The sequence below is a fragment of the Phyllobates terribilis genome, unplaced genomic scaffold (assembly GCF_046119375.1).
Source record: "Phyllobates terribilis strain yellow unplaced genomic scaffold, ASM4611937v1 Scaffold_2__4_contigs__length_985480577, whole genome shotgun sequence".
NCBI lineage: Eukaryota > Metazoa > Chordata > Amphibia > Anura > Dendrobatidae > Phyllobates > Phyllobates terribilis.
In genome coordinates this window covers 357933294-357954186 of record NW_027362762.1, presented here as the reverse complement: position 1 = coordinate 357954186, position 20893 = coordinate 357933294, and the positions used below count along the sequence as shown (strand labels likewise).

The window sequence follows — 20893 nt, the reverse complement described above, 5'->3', positions numbered from 1 at the left end:
GTCCTAGATGGTGTGGCTCCAACAGCTGGAAGACCAGCTTAAAGATAAAAAGGTCTCCAGACAGGCAATACTTGCGGATCTACCTCTAATACAAACAGCATCGGCCTTCCTGGCCGACTCTTCAGCAGACTCGGTCAGACTGTCAGCTAGGGCGGCGGGACTATCCAACTCAGCCAGGCGGGCCTTGTGGCTCAAAGGTTGCCCAGGCGAGAGGGAAGGGGTTCTATTCCCCACTATTCATGATAAAAAAGCCAAACGGGTCCTTAAGGACCATCATCAACCTCAGGAGTCTGAACCAAGTAGTAGAAAACCAGACTTTCAAGATGGAGTCAGTAAGCTCGGCAGTGAAGCTCTTACATCGCAACTGCTTTATGGCTGTAATAGAGTTGAAGGACGCATATTATCACGTCCCAATCCATCCGGAGTATCAGAAGTATCTGAGAGTAGCCCTGTTTATTCAGGGGAAGCTGAGGCATTTTCAGTTTGCTGCCCTACCCTTTGGCCTCTCCATTGCCCTGAGAATATTTACGAAACTAATAGCAGAAGTGACAGCCTTCCTACGGATCAAGAATGTAGTGATCGTGCCATATTTAGACGACTTCTTGATAATAGGGAAAACAGATGTTGCATCAGCTGGGGTGGTTAGTGAATTTCCAAAAATCAAGACTAACCCCCTCCAGGACTCAAACCTTTCTGGGTCTAATCCTAGACTCTCGTCACCAAACCTGCTTCCTCCTAGAGGACAAAATCTGCAGGTTGATTACATTAGTCTCGAAGGCCATTCAAGCTCCAGAGATGTCTCTGAGAGAGGCAATGTCCCTCCTGGGTTCTATGACGGCCTGTCTCCCAGCAGTAATGTGGGCCCAGGGGCATATGAGGTGGCTTCAGTGGGAGGTCCTGTCAGCACAGAGGTCCTGCAACGGGCATTTAGAAGGCAGGCTCTCTCTCTCCCCAGAAGTAGTAGATTCCCTTTCGTGGTGGACAGTCAGGGGAAATCTGACCGCAGGCGTTCAGTGGTCCAGACCAGTAGATCGGGTAATTACGACCGACGCAAGCAGTTCCAGATGAGGGTGGTCATCTGGCAGAACTCTCAATACAGGGTCACTGGGCTTACCACGAGAGGGGAGCATCCTCAAACATAAAGGAGCTTTGGGCAGTAGAAAGATCCCTCAGGGGCTTCCTCCCTCACATCCAAAGTCACCATGTCCAGGTCAGGTCCGACAACCGGACAGCAGTAGCCTATGTGAATCACCAGGGAGGGACAAGGTCACGCCCTCTGATGATGGTGGCAGACAGGATCCTTCGTCTAGCAGAGCGAAACCTCCCATCCCTCAGCACCCTTCACATAAAGGGGGTAGAAAATGTGAAAGCAGATTTTCTAAGCCGCCATACCCTAAGACAGGGGGAGTGGTCTTCCATCAGATTGTCCAGTTATGGGGGCAGCCAGACATAGACCTGTTCGCCACAAGGGCAAACAGGAAGGTGCAGAGATTTTGCTCCCTAAATCCGGCAGAAAATCCCCATGCCGTAGATGCCCTCCAGATTCCTTGGGGGTTCAGGAAGGCCTATGCCTTTCCGCCATTAGTGATGATTCCAGTAGTGGTGAGGAAGATCCGGGAGGAAGGCGCCAGGGTGATTTTGATAGCCCCTTTTTGGCCCAAGAGGCCTTGGTTCTCTCTGCTTCGGCTAATGTCGGTGTCAGATCCATGGATTCTACCAGAGAGGCCGGACCTTCTCATGCAGGGACCAGTATTCCATGCCCAGGCCAGGGGGTTCCACCTTTCGGCATGGAATTTGAGAGGTCACTATTGAGTAGCAAGGGGTTTTCACCAGGCTTAGTTTCTACTTTATTGGGGAGCAGAAAACCAATTACAACTAAGATTTATAGCAGGGTTTGGGGTAAATTCCTAGAGTTTATAGATATTCCGCTATCGAGCAAACCTCCGATCAGAGGGATCCTGGAATTTCTGCAAAAGGGGCGGGACCTGGGTCTAGCTACAGGGACCCTTAAGGTTCAAGTTTCAGCTTTGGGAGCACTCTACAATTGTAATCTGGCTGGGAATAGGTGGATCTCGAGGTTTATCAAGTCCTGTGCCAGAGCAGGACCGGTTAGGTCCATGGGTGTTCCTCCTTGGGACCTGAATTTAGTCTTGAACGCTCTTACTAGTGAACCGTTCGAACCCCTACACAAGGTCTCTCCAAAAATTCTCACCCTTAAGACCATCTTCCTACTGGCCTTAACGTCAGCCCGTAGGGTGGGTGATCTATGATTCTATGATTCTATGATCTGCAGGCCCTCTCGGTTAATCCTCCTTACACACAAATCTTTGAGGATAGGGTCACCTTGCGGCCAGATCCAGCATACCTTCCCATTGTGGTATCTAGATTTCACCGTAGTCAGGAGATTGTGCTACCCTCGTTCTGCAGCAATCCCAAGAACCCAGGGGAAGTCAGGTTCCATAGCCTAGATGTTAGGAGGTCCCTGCTACAGTACATTAACATGACTAGTCTGTGGAGGAAAGACTATTCTTTGTTCCTGGCCTTTCAAGGGTGTAGGAAAGGTCACGGGGTGTCCAAGGGTACCATCTCTAGGTGGCTCAGGGAGGCCATTTGCTTAGCCTATACGTCCACAGGGGTTCCAGCCCCGGACAATATGAGGGCTCATTCCACCAGAGCCGTCGCAACCTCCTGGGCAGAGAGAGCAGACGTCTCAATCGAGCAGATATGTAGGGCTGCTACTTGGTCTACACCATCCACCTTCTTTAAGCACTATCGGTTGAATCTGTCCTCTTCTGATCTCACCTTTGGGAGAAGGGTACTTCAGGCGGTGGTCCCTCCCTAGGGTGCTCATAAATTCTCCAAAATTCTCTCAAGGTGTGCTGTCATGGGGGAGGGGAAAACACCAAGGTTACTTACCGGTAGCCGGTTTTTCCTGAGCCCATGACAGCACCCGTAGTTTCCCCCCCTATTTTTTCTATGTTTCTCACACCCTGGTGTGCACTGTTTTGGGTGATGTGTATATGTATATTGTGGTGTTGGTTATATGCCTAACCTGTTTAGGGAGGTCCTCTCAATGCTCTGTAAAGAACTGAAGCGAGGGAGAGGTGCCGCCCTTTTATTTCTGACGGTTTCCTGTCCTTGGTGGGGCGGATCCTCTCTCAAGGTGTGCTGTCATGGGCTCAGGAAAAACCGGCTACCGGTAAGTAACCTTGGTGCTTTTTGAGTAGACACTTTCTTCAAGCAGGCGTTCAAGAAAGAGCCTGCATCTTTCAAGAAGACCTTGATTTTTTTTTTATGAACAATTCTCTATCACATGCATTGAAGTACTCCTCTGCTTGGCTAGCCACTAAAGGCCTTAAAGATGAGGGAATGATGACTAGGCCCCCTCCTCATCTGACCAAAACCCTATTGAGAACTTCTGAGTCCTTCTTAAATTGGAGATTTACAGTGAATGAAAAAAACAGTAAAACAGGAACACAGTACACCTCTCTGAACAGTGTCCGAGAGGCTGTAGTTGGTGCTGCACAAAAAGTTGGTCTTAAACAGGTTAAAAAATTGATAGACTCCATGGATGGAAGGCGCATGATGGTTATTGAAAAGAAGGGTGGCTATAGTGGTCACTGACATTTTTCTTTAAATTAAATGAATCATCAAACATACAAATTGCTTAATAATTGTGAATACAGTGAATGAATCTTTCTATTCAGCACTTTTTTGTATTTCTTCAGGTGTCGAGTAGGTGAAAACTGGTGGTATCGTGGAGAACACTGTGAAGAATATGTCTCAGAGCCCTTAGTGGTTGGTATTGCCATTGCATCTGTTGCTGGATTTCTTCTTGTGGCATCTGCTATAATATTTTTCCTCGCAAGGACACTTAGAGTACAGAATTCAAAGGGTGATTCAGAAGAGTCTGGAGGGTAAGATTATTTTATTTTTATTAATTTCCAACACAGGTTCTTTAGATATGTATGCAGATATGTAACCTTAGACTCCACACATCAAATATGCCACACCCTGTGTGTCACATCATGTATGGCTTCAAATTATAATGTGCACCACTATACTGTATAAAATGCACAAAATACAGTTAGTTGTCAATACATTTTAAAATAGCGTTGTTACATTTCATTCTTTTCAGAGTGAATAGATCAGAAGTGTCATCAAGCACTTTACGTAGCTTTTCCCCATGCAGTTTTTGGGTGTCATCTTTACATTCTCCTAGCATTATGAATAATTAACATATCAATATACATTTAATATGCATGTATGACAGTCTGATTAGTTGCCATAGGTAAGTTTCCCTCTATTAGAAATTTCCCTCAGGTCCTTCTAGGAATGATCATATTGAACCTATATGTGACTCTGGCTTTGTATGTAGGCTATAAAAATGTGAAATATAAGATAGAATGTGCTATCTTAGATGGTGTGGATAGTCCAATGTGAGGTTAAAAGAGTTCTATTCTCCATTGTTTAAAATGCATGAAAATTCCTAGGTACCTATTTAACAAGTGCATGGTCTTCTTCTCTTCTGAACATGCTTATAATAATGCATGTAAGCATGTATTTGGTAATTGGGTGTGCTCTATGTACAGTATACAGTCAGTCTGCAGTTACACCATATACATATAAATATATGTAAATATATACACAGTGTATATATATATATATATATATATATATATATATATATATATATTCATATATATGTATATAGTGTAAATGCACACACTGGCTATGGACATATAGTACTTTATATTTTATATATATAATGTGTGTGTAAATCATTTATAAGTATATACAGTATGTATGTAGTTAATGTGTATATGTAGTAGAATGTGTCCATATGAAAGTGTATTTAACTGAATTTAGGAGATCACCTTTATATATTTCTATTTCAAAAAGTGAGCAGCACTTAGTAAAGAGCCAGTGCCCCATGTTATCCTTAAAATAGTTTTCTGGGATTTCAAGAAATTTGGGAAAAAGTAGGAAATTATATAAATAAATGAAATTTCTGCTTGTTAAAGCTCCAGCTGCTTCAGGGTAACCTCTCCAGCAAGTGAAGTCCCATTCATGTGGTCAATAAGTAGTCACGTGCCGGATATGCAATCTTCACCTCTGAGGCCAGTAATTTACTGCAGCAGTCAAGTGAACAATGTGTGGCACAGGATCGCTGAACTGCAGGTCTGGCAAGGAACAACTGGAGTGGCAGAGCTAGACTGGCAGGGAATTCAACTGGATAATAATAGTTTTTTATTCACATTATAGCATTCCCTACTCTTGGCCACAATTCTTAAAACTACAGAAAGACAAATCTGTATATTTATGGAAGGAGCACAACATGAAGTTAGTTTGGGGGAAGATGAGAAGCAGTCTTCTAAAATATTATTTTAGTGAAAGAGTAGTAGATGCCTAGTACAAACTTCTAACAGATGTGGCTGGAAAATCAACAGTCAGTGATATTAAACATGACTCGAATAAGCATACATCTACAGTATACAAAGCATGCGTAACATAAAAATAAAATGAAAGGGTAGACTATATGGACCATGTGTTCTTTTTCTACCATCAGTCTTCTATGTTGCTTCTGTTTCTCATATTAGTATAACATATACACAGGCTAGACCCATGAGGCAGCCGGAAACTGACTGTAAAAAATAAAATAGCTGTTAACCATAAAGGGGATGTCCAACACTTAAATACATTTTTAAAGTTTTAAATTGATTTAATATAATAAATGGAGGCATACTCGCCCTGCAGTATTCCCCGGATTCAGCAGATGCGGCTCTCATGTTACTCACCTATCCTGGCTCCAGCACTGGGCCTTGCTTCCTTCCCCTATGGCCGGCTCCCTTTGCAGTGGTTCACACTGAGTTTCTTAGGTAACCTGGCGAATTTCTCTCATATCATCATCCTCGTCCTTTTAAAGTCAGCTAAGGCATGGGCTAAGTGTTTTGCTATTAAGTAACATTTTTTACATTTGCCTCACTTTTGCTTTTACTTGACTTAGCTCAGCTCTAATCAGGTGTCTGTTAGAGTGGAATGTAAAAGTTTGGGCACCCCTGGTCAAAATTACTGTTGTTGTGAACAGTTAAGCAAGTTGAAGATTAAATGATCTGTAAAAGGCCTAAAGTTTAAGATGACACATTTCGTTTGTATATTAGGCAAAAAAAATATATATATATTTTAATCTATAACATTTTAAAAATTACAAAAAGGAAACTGCTGATTCAAAAGTTTGGGCACCCTGCAGGGTTAGTACCTAGCAAAAAAGAAGCAAGACAAAAATATATCTCATACCCTACCATAATTATATATAAATGTAAAGCAAAGTTGCATAATAAATATAGGGTACTTAGTGAACTATTTTTGATCAAAAAAAGTATACAAGCCGTCCCACCAGCGGCAAGGTGACCCTAAATTGGGACGGTACCTATACTATAGATATATTTTTGTCTTGCTTCTTTTTTGCTAGTGTGAACATGCTCCTATTTCTTGTATGTCTGCCATCTTAGACCTCAGTTCACATTGTCTGTTTTTTTGACTTGTTTGCATTCTGTGCAATTTAAGGGTGTGGCATGCCCTTTGTTGAGCTGATTGGTATATATGTAGCTTACCACGGGCCTAGGTGGTCTGGAGTTGGGACCCGGTCCTATTTGTCTACCCTTTTATATGTATTACTTCAACTTTGATATACAGTAAGGTTTTTAATATAGGCAGTATAGGTACCGTCCCAATTTAGGGTCACCTTGCCGCTGGTGGGACGGCTTGTATACTTTTTTTGATCAAAAATAGTTCACTAAGTACCCTATATTTATTATGCAACTTTGCTTTACATTTATATATAATTATGGTAGGGTATGAGATATATTTTTGTCTTGCTTCTTTTTTGCTAGTGTGAACATGCCTCTGTTTCTTGTATGTCTGCCATCTTAGACCTCAGTTCACATTGTCTGGTTTTTTGACTTGTTTGCATTCTGTGCAATTTAAGGGTGTGGCATGCCCTTTGTTGAGCTGATTGGTATATATGTAGCTTACCACGGGCCTAGGTGGTCTGGAGTTGGGACCCGGTCCTATTTGTCTACCCTTTTATATGCATTACTTCAACTTTGATATACAGTAAGGTTTTTAATATAGGCAGTATAGGTACCGTCCCAATTTAGGGTCACCTTGCCGCTGGTGGGACGGCTTGTATACTTTTTTTGATCAAAAATAGTTCACTAAGTACCCTATATTTATTATGCAACTTTGCTTTACATTTATATATAATTATGGTAGGGTATGAGATATATTTTTGTCTTGCTTCTTTTTTGCTAGTGTGAACATGCCTCTGTTTCTTGTATGTCTGCCATCTTAGACCTCAGTTCACATTGTCAGGGTTAGTACCTAGTAGCACCACATTTTAAAGTAGTAGCTTGTACACATTTTTTGTAGCCATACAAGAGTCCTTATATTCTTGTTTGAGGGATTTTCATCTATTTTTCCTTGGAAAATTCTTCCAGTTCTATGAGACTTCTGAGTCATCTTGTATCTGCTATTTTGAGCTCTAGCGACTAATTTTCAATGATGTTCAAATCAGAGGACTGTGAGGGCCATTGTAAAACCTTCAGCTTGTGCCTTTTGAGGTAGTCTATTATGGATTTTGACGTGTGTTTAGGATCATTATACATTTGTAGAAGTCATCCTCTTTTCAACTTCAGCTTTTTTACAGATGGTGTTATGTTTGCATCAAGATTGTGTTGAAATTCCATTGAATCCATTCTTCCCTCTGCCCGTGAAAGTTCCCCGTGCCATTGGCTGCAACGCAACCCCAAACCATGATTGATCCACTCCCGTGCATAATGGTTGGCGAGATATTCTTTTCCTGAAATTCTGTGCCTTTTTTCTCCACACATACCTTTGATCATTGTGGCCAAAGACTACTATTTTAACTTCATCAGTTCACATGACTTGCTTCCAAAATGCATCAGTATTGTTTAGATGTTCTTTTGCATACTTCTGATGTTGAATTTTATGATGAGGACGCAGGAGAGGTTTTCTTCTGATGACTTTTCCATGAAGGCCATATTTGCGCAGGTGTCTCTGAACAATAGAATAATGTACCACAATCTGCTAAATCTTTTGCTGTCAAGCGGGGGTTCTGATTTACCTCTCTAGCAATCCTACGAGCAGCTCTCACTGAAATTTTGCTTGGTCTTCCAGACATTATCTTGACCATCAATGTTCCTATTAACTGACATTTCTTAATTACATTTTGAACAGAGAAAAGTGCAACTTGAAAACGCTTTGCTATCTTCTTATAGCCTTCTCCTGCTTTGTGGGCCTCCATCATTTTCATTTTCAGAGTGCTGGGCTCCTGCTTAGAACAACCCAGGGATGCTCTTTTTTGGCACAAGGTTAGAGGAAGCTGGGTTTTTATAATGCTGGGAAATTTGCATCACCTAGCCTTTCCTAAAGATGATCGTGAACAAGCAATAATGCTAACTGGCTAATTAAGGTCTGAAAAATTGGTCAAAAGTTATCCGAGCACACAATAGCACACAAATCTTCAAGGGTGCCCAAACTTTTGCATTGGCCCATTTTCCTTTTTTGTAATTTTTAAAATGTAAAAAATGACTATATATATTTTGCCTAAACTAAAAAGGAAATGTGTCATCATTAACTTCAGGCTTTTTAGACATCATTTCATCTTCAACTTGCTTAACTGTTCAAAATAACAGTCATTTTGACCAGGGCTGCCTAAACTTTTACATGCCACTGTATCTCTTCTGCTACACTTGACTTCCAAGATACAACTAGCATTATCTCCAAGCTCATTCCAGTTTACAAGGTGTTGTCCACAACTAATACACAGTTAGCAAGATGCAACCGTTCTCAGTGCAGTACACACCTAACCTCTGCAATCAAGGTAACCCATCTCTTTAACCAAGTCTCCAATCTGCCTATACTTCAGTGCTATCTCGCAGCTATCCATTTCTTTGCTAAAAGTCCCATTTTGCAATGATTGCTTCCATTAGCCATTACCCTGCTGGAAGATTCCAGACTTCCTTTTCATCTCTGTTATTTACTGCTTCCTTACTGGAAGAAACCAGTTTGTTAATACAAATATTTATTCCTATGATTAACTGCATTTCTGATGGAAGATATTGATTTCCTATATGGTTATTTTAACCGCACATCTGTCTCAGCTACATCTGCTGCTACCTGCTCTGCTTGTTTATCTGCCATTCTGCAAACATTGCTTTTCTGGTCCACGTTATTGTGCCATCCATCAAGACCCATTCCATTGCATCATCACCTCTGGTTTGTGTTGCACACTCAGACCTAAGACTTAGAGAGGCTATGTGCCCACTAACTCCCAAGGTGAGCTCTTAACATTCGGAGGTCTTTGCTGGCTCCAGAAGTGATGTGTTTTCCATTCTAAAATGAACAGGACTGTTGCAGTCTATGATTGGCAGCAGCAGTCAGGTGACATTAGGAGTGCATAATCGGATGTTTCTCTGATGAAGTTCTCTTGAACTGCTTCAACTAGTAAACAGGCTGCTATGGACCTGACTGAACTCGTTTCCAGATTGGTCGGAGACCTCTGAAGCTATTTGATCAGGATCCCTGAGGATGCTGAAGGGTAAGTATGTAATCTGTTTTTACTTTAAAATTACTCATGCCTAGGGAAAAAATGTATTCAAGTGTTGGACATCCCCTTAAAGGGTAGTCGGTACTGGCTGACCAAACTAGCAAAAAGACTCTGTGAGCTGAGGAACTTTGACCAAATTTTCCATTTTAAACTAGACACAGGATGTAATAACAATTAAAGTATTTAGCACTTAATGAGTTAACGTTTGTTATCAGATAGGAACTCATACAAGGAGAAAAAGTACACACCCCCAGTGAAAAGTATGTAATAACACCCACTAAAGTTAACTCATTAGGTACTACATACTTTGATTGCTAATATCTCCACAACGAAGAGGACAAAAAAAAAAGAGGAAAATTTTATTCCGTTCTGCAGCCACTAGTACATTGTGTGTCCAGTTCAACGTGTAAAATTTGGTGAAAGGTCCTCTTAAATAATGTTGATTGTTCTTCATAGACTTCTCATGAAGGTTAGTTTTTACTGCAGACACAGTGTGAACTGAAGTGTACAATCACAGGGATACTTTTTGATTTTTTGGAACTGGACAGTGTTGGTTTTGCAGTTTGTTCTAGCAGTTCCCTTTTCATCAGTTCATTTCTACTTTCTTAGTCTTTCTTGTTAAACATTTTGATCAATGTTGTCTATTCTGCAGCAGGCCAAGTGACAGTCTGTCCTCTATTGAGAATCCTGTTAAATACAACCCAATGTATGAAAGTGACATCACGGGCTACAGTCACTATTATAAGAGATATCCACAGCTCCCATCTTCCAGCACATCTACGAGTCCGGAGACATCAGCGGACTTCAGTAGTGAAGAGATCCGGCACATTTATGAAAACAGTGAGCTCACTAAAGAGGTATATAGATCACCGTAGCTGCTCTTCATTTACTGTAATTGTATAATATGTTACTTGATTATTTTCTTTTTTTATGAGTAGTGAGGTTTACCAACCTGAAGATGACTCTTTTTACATTCTTAGTAAAAAAAAAAAAAAAAAAAAATCGATAGTTACTATAAATAATCTGAAGCAATATAGTATTCCTAAATCTATATGAGTGTTAACTTCATGATGCGTTGACTACATACAGTATAGGCCTCCTCAGTTTCCATACCTTACACTGATTTGACAGTAGCTGGACATGTACAGTAGTCAGCTCCCGGTGTGGCTTATTAGTGATGAGCGAGCATGCTTGGTGCTCGCCCGAGCATATCACTGCTCGAAATGCTCGGCACTCGCCGAGTATTTCCGCCATTGCTCGGCGAGAGCTCGAGTCCCCTCCCTGCATGTTTGGTGCTCTTTAGAGCGCCAATGAACATGCAGGGATTGTTTGCTACACACTGTAATGCCGCAGCCACATTGGTTGTGGCATTACAGTGATTGACTGGCCGCACAGCGTCATCAGGTCTATATCAGACCTGGCGCCGCCATGCTCGTCACAGTCTACTCCGGAATCAGGCAGTGTAGGGAGAGGTGCTGCTGAGCTAGGGAGAGATTTGCTTGTTTCTTAGTTAGTGTAATTATACCAACATATATTATTCACATATCCATCTCAACTAACAGTCCTTCTGAAGACTAATCCAGCTGCATAGATATCAGTGCTAGGTAGGCAGGCAGTGTATGTGGCAGACTGCAGTGCATAGAGAAGAGGGTCCATTCCAGTTCTGTCTGCTGCTGGTGCTTTTACAGATATTTCTAGAAATAGCCCCAGGTATCAGGGGCCAGGAATAAACCCACAGGCCACCTACTAAACTCACACATTTTGCGACTGCTTGCGCTCGAAATGTTGCCTTTTAGGCTCGTGAAGATGGAAGCTGTCTGCAACCTAATGGCAGCGGCCGTCCCTTGGTACTCGGTCCGGCCCCTAGCCGCCACTATTTCTCCTGGTGTGCCGTCCTCGCATTACATGAGCACGTGTCCCACAACATTAGCCGTTCCCTCGACAACGCAGTTACTGGGAAAGTCCACCTAACCACGGACACGTGGACAAGTGCTTGTGGACAGGGACGGTAAATCTCGCTGACGGCACACTGGGTTAACATAGTGGAAGCCGGGATCCAGTCGGACCTTGGGTCGGAATACGTCTTTCCAACGCCGAGGATTGCGGACCCTGGATCAATCAGGTTGCCCCCACATCCTACATATATATACATTTATAATGGGAACATTTTTTTTACTGAGACCCTCCTCTATGTCTCTTCAAAGGGTATTGGGTTACGTGCATCCAAATTTTTATCAACCCTTGCGGTCACTGCATACGCAATAACAGTATAGGAGACCCACCCGTTAATAATGGGAACAACAAAGCATAGCCAGCTGATGGCTCTCTAACAATAGCGAGGGCCGACTGCTGGCCCTTTAAGAATAGTAAGGGCCGCCTGTTGCCCCTATAAAAATAGGCGTTTTGACTTTCAGAGTCCCTCCATCATAAATGAAACAGGATGTGTCTGATGATGTCTCACACACCACATATCCAGATAAGGTTGTAAAATGTTAAAATGACATTTCCCAGTGAATGCATTTGTCTTGGTTGAAAGCAATGCAAAAGAGCAAATACGCATAAAAAACACTCAAGGTGTGGAGGAGCATTTTTATTTTTGGTTATTTATTTTGCCTTATATACAAGTGATTACCCTGAAAAGGATGTTCCTTAACATTTTTCCCAGGAAAATCCATTTTGGTTTAGTTTTTGTATGTTTTTTGTGAGTCTGTAAAAGTGGCGTAATACTCTGACAACATTGTTCACAGCAGTGACCTGGGAGTCAGAAATGCTTCCAGGGGTCTTCCCCATGCTGTTCCAATGTCATTTAAGCAATGTTCCTATCGATTTCCGCAATTTCTAGTCCCTCTGCAGACCGCCAGGGGAGCCGCCGGAAAAATGCTCGAGTTTCCCATAGACTTACATTGGGCTCATTACTCGGACCGAGCACCCGAGTATTCCAATTTGCTCGACCCGATCAACGAGTACCCAAGCATTTTAGTGCTCGCTCATCACTATGGCTTACCCAAACATGAGAGGCAGCCGGACTCTGTCTATGCCTTATCTATTATAAGCTGCATCCTACTATTACCACTTAAGACTTATTATTATGTTTTCGAATGTGTTTTGTAGGAAATTCAAGATCGAATACGAATAATAGAACTTTATGCAAAAGACCGACAGTTTGCTGAATTTGTGAGGCAGCACCAAATGTAAGTTACATATCTTCTTACTACAGCAATGATCTGTATTAACGAGATTTTTCTCAAAACGTTCCCACAACTATCCTTAGTAATAAAATAAGTAAAAAATGCATTCTCCCTTGTTTTATCCCCAACACTCCTGCCCTTCATACTCAATCCTCCCTTATAGTCCCCCTGTATCTGCAGCATTAACATCCCGTTTATACCCAACTTGACCATTGTAGGTAATCCCAGGAATTAGATGTAGAGGACACAAAATCTAAATAGTACATTGGAAGTAAGCTAATATTACATAACTATGGCAGACTTCTGGGTAGTAAAATAGGTGGAAGAGTAAAAGATTTTCCTATAACAAACTGACTATATTACAAATATGTCTTATTGTTAATATTATTTTTGTGTTTTTGACAGGTCTGTTGATGTCAGAAGTTCAAGTTCAACAAGCTAATTCTTTATCCTATATTTTACATTGTGAAGAAGTAAAAAAGGTAAAGATTATGTATTGTTGAGTACAGTTATTGGTAATGAGCTCTCTGGGACAAATGTAGACTTTTGCGCAAAAAACATCAAAATCAGAATTTCTCAAGCTTTTCGGGCACACTGCAGATATCCTGTGATAAGTCTAATACCAAATTTGCTCTAGATGCAGAATGATAGGCCATAAAATCTACATATGACTTTCATGTGGGAAATGTTGAATGTATTTCACTTCTCTTCTACTGTAGATCACACAAAATATATCAAGTTTTAAATTGATATTTTAAAAATGTGTCTTGATATTACTGTCAAGTACTTTTTATGGCACCCCTCGGTGTTCTTTCAATTTTCTATTCCAATCCATTTAATATGTTCTCTCCTAGTGCACTTATTCTTTTTAATACGATAGCAGGAATTACTCTGTACCCCCCATACACAAGGAAATCAGTGTGACGGGACTGATCTACTGGGTATGTGGGACTACCTGCAATGGACGCATGAGGGGATTGTTCTCAAAGGAAATCAGAACAACACAAGCATATTTGTTGTATCACAGGGTTCTCTATTCACAGGGTTCACAGGGTTCTTCTATTCTCGACTTCTGTCTTCAGGGGCTCACAACTCCCCAGCCACTTGGCTTCCTACCTGCCTGGGAATGGTGCGTTCCTCAAAATTGACAGTGGCATGGCGGAGCCACTGGTCCCAACTGTAGCACAGGGTCACTGAAGCTGGCAGGATAGAGCTATCTGGGCAGCTTCAGAGCAGTGTTTGCAAGCTGTATAGCAAAGAGCTTGCAAGCGTGTGTAAGGGGGATGGATGCCACCACCCCTTTAAGAAGGACTTTTCCCTGTTATTATTCCCACGTGCAGCAGTAGTTGACCCCGTGTGAGCCTAATGTCTAATGTAATGTTGATTCTTTTATGTGTTCTCCCTGTATTGTACAGTGCAGTAGTTGCCTTGTTACAGCAGCATGGCCAGGGGGGGGAGCGTAGCAGGGAGGAGCAGAGGCAGTGAGCTTAGAGACAGGAGACAGGAAGTCAAGGGGCAGTGTCCAGGCGGCCATGCCCAGGACAAGGTGTCAGAGAAGAGCTCCAGAGAAACTGAGCTTGTATGAAGACGGGGGTGTCCCCGCAAAGAAGTAGTTGAGGCAGTGGGGGCCATAAGCCCACGAGTGAGGACCTGCTTGTGACAGGTCGGGACCGAGGACAGGTCGAAGCCGTGGGGCCGTAAGCCCATGAGTAAGGACCGGTGATGGTGTAAATGCACTCAGAGAAGAGGCCAGTACACGAGACATCAAGGGTCCATGTGAGTACCAGAGAGTCCGGCAGCCAGAGACCTGAGCCAGGGTTAGAAGGTGCGCGGATCCGAGGACAGAGACTAGGCACTAAGCAGAGTCCGGCAGCCACAGACCCAGGCCAGGGTTAGAAGGTGCGAGGGAGAGAGAGAGAGTGCCTACAGCCCTCAGCAGGAGCTGAGGACCGAACAGAGGCTGTGGAAAAGGGATGTACATATATATATCTATATCCGAGTAGCACAGCTTCCCTAGGACAAGCGGCAACCAGGACAGAGGGTTTGCTGAAGGTGAAAGTCTGCCTGCTGTGATAAACTGAGTCGGAAGGTAGAGAAACGGCTTATTGTCCCTGCATAAGACCTGGGCCTGAGAATATCTGCTGCACCTGCCTGTACACTGCAATCTGTCAGTAAAGTTGGTTTTATTTAAAAGCACTGACTCTATCCGTTTATTCATGTGCGAGGTGCTGGGGTGCTCACTGAAAGTTGCTCAGTAGACTCGCCCATCTCTGATAAACTGCAGAGGTTATCGGTAACCTAGGCAACAGGCAATAAACAATAAAATTAAAAATTTTTGAGAATGGAGCAAATTGCCTCTTCAGAGAGGAAGAGGACTAGAACTCTAGTGCCATGTACAGGAAGTAGTAATCCTAAAAGTCAATAGTGACCCTTTAAAGAGCCTTATCACATGACTTAGGATATAAGCCAGAACCAGAAACTCAATTTGCAGACACAGTGTTTCGGGGTACTGCCTCTCCTCAGTGCAAAGTGTGAGTTCTGGTTTGGCTGACTCAGAGGCGTCAGATCGGTATCTAAGGGGTAACATTTCTCCTTGTGGAGGGTGACATGTTTAAGCATGTCAAGGTGAGGAGACTTTTAAAGCCGCAATGCTCCTCTGGGAAATATGCAAATTGTCTCTTCAGCGAGGAAGAGGACTAGAACTCTAGTGCCACCTACAGGAAATAGCAATCCTAAAAGTCAATAGTGACCCTTCAACGAGCCTCATCACATGACTTAGGATATTTGAGAATGGAGAGAATTTTTAAAAACAGGTAAATTGCAAAGTCGCTTTCAGAAGTTGAGACAACCCCTTTATATGCGCTATCCAATACTTTGATATCGATGACCTATCCTTAGGTGTCACAGGTCACTGTTATCAGATCAGTGGTGGTCCGTCACACTGCACCTGCAACAATCAGCCGTTATCAGCTCCAGTTAGGCCATGTTCACACATTCAGTATTTGGTTAGTATTTTACATCCGTATTTGTAAGTCAAAACCAGGAGAGGAACAATCAGAGGAAAAGTATAATAGAAACACGTCACCACTTCTGTATTTATCACCCACTCCTGGTTTTGACTTACAAATACTGACCAAATACTGAACGTGTGAACATGGCCTTATGGACACAATTAAACAATGTATGGAGCAATCACATTCAATTGAATAAGAGCTGAGCAGTGAGGAAAAAAATAGGTTAAATCCTAACAGAATATCAGGACATCTTACAACAGTCCTTGAATTACTGGTATTTAGCTGTCCACACATAAGACAAAAACGTTTGTATATGCAATATATGATAACACAAGACTCAAAATGTTGATGAGAATCCTCTCCATGTACTGTATGTGATGCTTATCTAACTGTATTCTTTTTATACTTTCTTTTGTTCTTGGTTTTAGGAATACAGGAAAGTATTTCTGAAGAAACATCACTTTTTGCCATTACAGAAGAAATGCGTTACCTCATAAAGAAGCAGTTTATGCCACAATTGTATATATGTAGCTGTGGATTGTGAAATAATGGGTGAATATTGTGTTTAACCCTAGGAGGACAAATGTTTCTAACCACTTTTTTTTAATAATATGTTCACTTCTACTTTTGTATTTGTGATCGTCTCTTAGTTTTTCTGTACCAATAGTCAGCTGTCTGAATATTGTTGTAAGGGACATGCACAGGGGTGTAAGACTTTATGGCTGTTTTGTCTCATAAATAGAACACAGACCAAAAGTCCATAGATAAAAGTTAGGTGTTATACTAACAAATGTCTGTCACTTACATTCATGTCAACTGCCTTCTAATATATGACATCATCTGAGCCATCAGCCACTAGATGGTAAGCTCTGTGGATTACTGATGGGTTACTGCAGAAAGGATGGTTGTTAATTCAGAAAGTGATAATGTCATGATACATGATACAGTCTACATTCTCTTTCAATGTTGAGTTCTTAATATCATAAAGCAGGTAAGAAAATACTGCTCAGACACTGTGCGGGCAAGACAACGTCATATGTAAGTGTATTAAGGAGACACCATGACGTTGTAAAGAAATGTCCACATGTATGAAGATCTGTTTTTCTGTACATGACTGTGAATAAGGACTTTGGTTTCTGTTCTTCTTAAAAGGCTCCGTGATATTGGATGGGTGTGCATTTCAATTCACCCCATCTGACCGCTGTAAACAGGACAGTCGAAATCAGTGGTAGGTTTTGCAAATTGATTGAAACTTCAGGACTGATAACGCTGCTGTGGAATAGATAGAACCTGTCTCTGGGTAACTCACAATGGTGCACTAAACCTGCAAGAGTTAATTCAGGTAAAAACATCAAAATAACTCATATCTGATATGAGATAGATAATTATATGTTTATATCTATATAATGGCTCGTGTCTGTCTGATGCCTATCAATGTCATGTCTGTCTGTCTATACATCTATCTATTTTCTAAATGGATAAAAAATGTTTTTCAAATATTTGTCAATTCAGAAAACATAATTTCTGGTATTTTAGTGAGACAACTGAATGTGCTCTTCGGATTCAGATTTAGGAACCCATCCCATGAAGTTTTTTTTCACTAAATCTGTGCAAATGTGTATGTAGTTTATTGTAGTGTGTGTTAATATACTCACCTACCACCATCGCCTCTGGGATCCGGCATCGTTCTGCTCCTCTTCTGAGTGACATCACCGCTCTTCAGACTCTCCGGATCACACTGCTCTCTGCGTGATCCGGAAGTGGCTTTTATAATGTAAGTCTATTGAGCGGCAGAACGAGGCTAAAAAGGATTACATTATAAAAATACTTCTGGATCAAGCATAGAGTGTCTGAAGTACGGTGACATCACTGAGAAGAGGAGCAGAATGGTGCTGGATACCGGAGATGACAGCACTTGGTGAGTATATTAACACACACACACTACATTCCATACACATATGCAAAGAATTGGGGTAAAAAAGGTTCATGGGAGGGCTTCTTTAAAGCTGGCCATACACATGAAAGAAAAGACAGGCTAACCAGCTTCTAATGATGGGATGATCATCAGTGTTCCCTCTAAGCTGTGCACTCTCGAAAGGAAAGAGATTAAACAACATCCCAATGAGGATAACAAGTCCAGTAGCTGTACCTGTTGGCAGCTTTTGCTACGATTTACTAAATTATTACCTGGGTACGCAAGCTTATAGAGAGTGGTGATCTCCAGATTATCTCAAGTGTATCTAACCTCCAGACTTTCTTCTAGTGGTGGGAGAAAGAAGCACTGAGCATGTTACAACCTCAATTCCCAAAAAAGTTGACGCTGTGAAAAAAGTAAAAAAAATAAGAATGAAATGATAAAGAAATCTCTTACAGCCATATTTTATTCACAACAGAACATAAAGCAAATATAGAAGTTGAAAGTTAGACATTTTTCCATTTCATTTGAAAAAATTAACTAATTTACAAATTGATGGCAGCGACACATCTCTAAAAAGTTGGGACAATCCTGCTAAAATATGCAGGGCCTTCCCTAAAATAGGTGATGTCTGAATGCGAGCATATGCTGTTCTAAAACCTCTATATAATGCTCAGCATTGATAGTGCATTTCAAGATGTGTAAGCTGCTCCTGCCATAGGCACTAATGCAGCCCCATACCATCTGAGATGCAGGGTGCGCTGATAACAAGCTGGATGGTTCCTCCCCTCTTAAGTCTACAGGACAAGGCGTCTGGTTTCCATAAATAATTCCAAATTTTGATTCATCTGACCACAGAACAGTTTCCATTTTGCCTTTAAAATGAGTGTTGGCCCAGAGAAGACATAAGCGTTTCTGGATTGTGATTGATATATGGCTTTTTCTTTACATTGTAAGCGCTTTAACTTACATTTGTGGATTGCACAGTAACCTGTGTTTACAGGCAATGATTTCTAGAAGTATTCCTGAGCCCATGCAGTGATTTGCATGACCAAATCTTGCCTATTTTTAATGCAGTACCACCTGAGGGCTTGGAGATCACGAGCATCCAGTATTGACTGTCAGCCTTGTTCGTTGTCCACATGGATTTCTTCAGAATCTCTGGATCTTTTGATGACATTATGTACTATAGATGGTAGGATATTCAAGTCTTTGCAATTTTATGCAGAGGAACCTTTTTTTTTTTTAAAGTGTTCCACAATTTTTAGATGAAGTTGTTCACAGATTGGTGAACCTCTGACAATGTTTGGTTTTGAGAGACTCTGCCTCTGTAACATGTATTTTTTAATTAAGTAATTATTTGCACATTTACCAACAGGCAGTTTTTGCTTAGCAACATTTACTTGTTCAGCCTCTTGTTAACCCTATCCCAACTTTTTAGAGAACTGTTGCTGCCATCAATTTCTAAATGAGTTTATTTTTTTCTAAATGAAAAGGAAAAATGTCTAACTTTCACCTTATGAAATGTGTTCTATGTTCTGTTGTGATTAAAATATAAGACAGTTCCAAATCATTGCATTTTGTTTTCTTTGCATTTTACACATCATCTCAACTGTTTTGGAATTGGGTTTGTAGATTTCAGGGGTCTCCTACCGTAACTTGCTCTCCTCTCCCTATTGAAATATAACATGCATGTTCCTGCATTGTGCATTAAAGTTTTTCATGTGTATAGTTGGTTTAAGGTAATTTCCACAATCCCCCTGGACTGATGATTGGCTAGTTTACATTTAAAGGAATACACACTGCTAATGGTATTTTAACGATTATTGTATTTCCTGTATTTAATATGTGTGGGATTTAAGCATACACAACACTGTACATAAAACTGTATGACCATATTTTTATTTTACAACCAAACTACACATTTTGCCCACACAACTGTTTGCTACTTTCTTCTTTGCTTTATGTTTCTGGTATGTGTGTACTTTAATGCTTATGGTGTGCCTTCTGTATTGGTAAACAGATGTTTTCATGTATATATAGAGGGTGCACTTCATCAATCTTCAGTTCTAGTATATCCATAAATGTAAATGCTGAGCATTACATTCCATAATATGTTACTTTGTTGGGTTGGGTTATATTTCCATTTTCCCCACCTAATATCTACCAAAATAACAAAAACAAAGCAGAAGGAATATACAACAGAATTCACATTGCATATTATAAGCTAAATGTAGTTACAAACTCTAAAAACTGTTCTGTTGGGAATTGATTGGCGTTACTGATCTTCTTTAAATGATGTCTGACTGGACAGTCCAGTATCAACTCGATGAATATCACCCAATGACTTATTTCAATGGTCCATTTTTTGTTGTATGTTATATGATTATTGTAACTATTACATACTGAAATGTTTCTGTTTTTGTACTTTGATATCACTTTCAAATATATATCCTTACTAGCGACTTTTTTTTGTCAGTGTTTTATTCTATTATACAAATGGATTCTATTATTCTCAATGTGAAGTACAGGTAACAATTGAATGCATTTTGCTTTAATGACTTTGCTTCTTTTTTGCTACGGCAGTTAAGATTTTACAGGCAAGTAATTGCTAACTGCCCGACGCCGGTCTTTGCTGGCTCAGAGAGGTAATGATCTGCTGAAGTCAACAGAGCAGCTCTTCCTCTTCCTGTCTGCTCAGTTGATGGGGCATCACTGATGACATCATGCTGATGACAACCAGTTCCCCGCAGTCATAGAACTTGATAACGAGATGCCCCATCAACAGAGCAAAGTGGAAAAGAAAAAGCTGCTCTGTCAACGTTATGTCACTGGAAGCCGAAGAATCATCGTCAAGTGACCACTCTGAGGAAGAAGAGATCGGCGCTAAGAAAAACTTTCAAGTAGTTAGCAACTACTTGCCTGTAAATTTATACCACCATAGCCAAAAAAAAACACACTCCTGGATAACCCTTTTAAGCTGTAAATCCTAAGTACATAACCTGATGATGATGTAGTGAAAAGTTGGTCGGTGTTGTTGTTTTCTTTTACTGCACAGAAAACATGAATATGGTGTAACTCGTAGCTACAAATGTTTTGTTGCTGTTTATTTGGTTCTTATATTGTGTTATCTATTTTTATCACA

General features: G+C 41.1%; 1 protein-coding gene across 3 annotated transcripts in view; it reads left to right on the top strand.

The window, feature by feature from the left end:
• Positions 1 to 20084, top strand: part of IMPG2 (interphotoreceptor matrix proteoglycan 2) — a 91995-nt gene extending 71911 nt beyond the window's left edge. For all 3 annotated transcript variants that reach the window (XM_073664683.1, XM_073664681.1, XM_073664684.1), the window contains 5 exons: positions 3729 to 3917; positions 10284 to 10488; positions 12743 to 12822; positions 13225 to 13301; positions 16262 to 20084. In XM_073664683.1, the coding sequence (XP_073520784.1) occupies positions 3729 to 3917; positions 10284 to 10488; positions 12743 to 12822; positions 13225 to 13261 (511 nt within the window). In that variant the 3' untranslated portion in view covers positions 13262 to 13301; positions 16262 to 20084. The remainder of the gene's footprint in view (positions 1 to 3728; positions 3918 to 10283; positions 10489 to 12742; positions 12823 to 13224; positions 13302 to 16261) is intronic.
• The last annotated feature ends 809 nt before the right edge of the window (positions 20085 to 20893 follow it).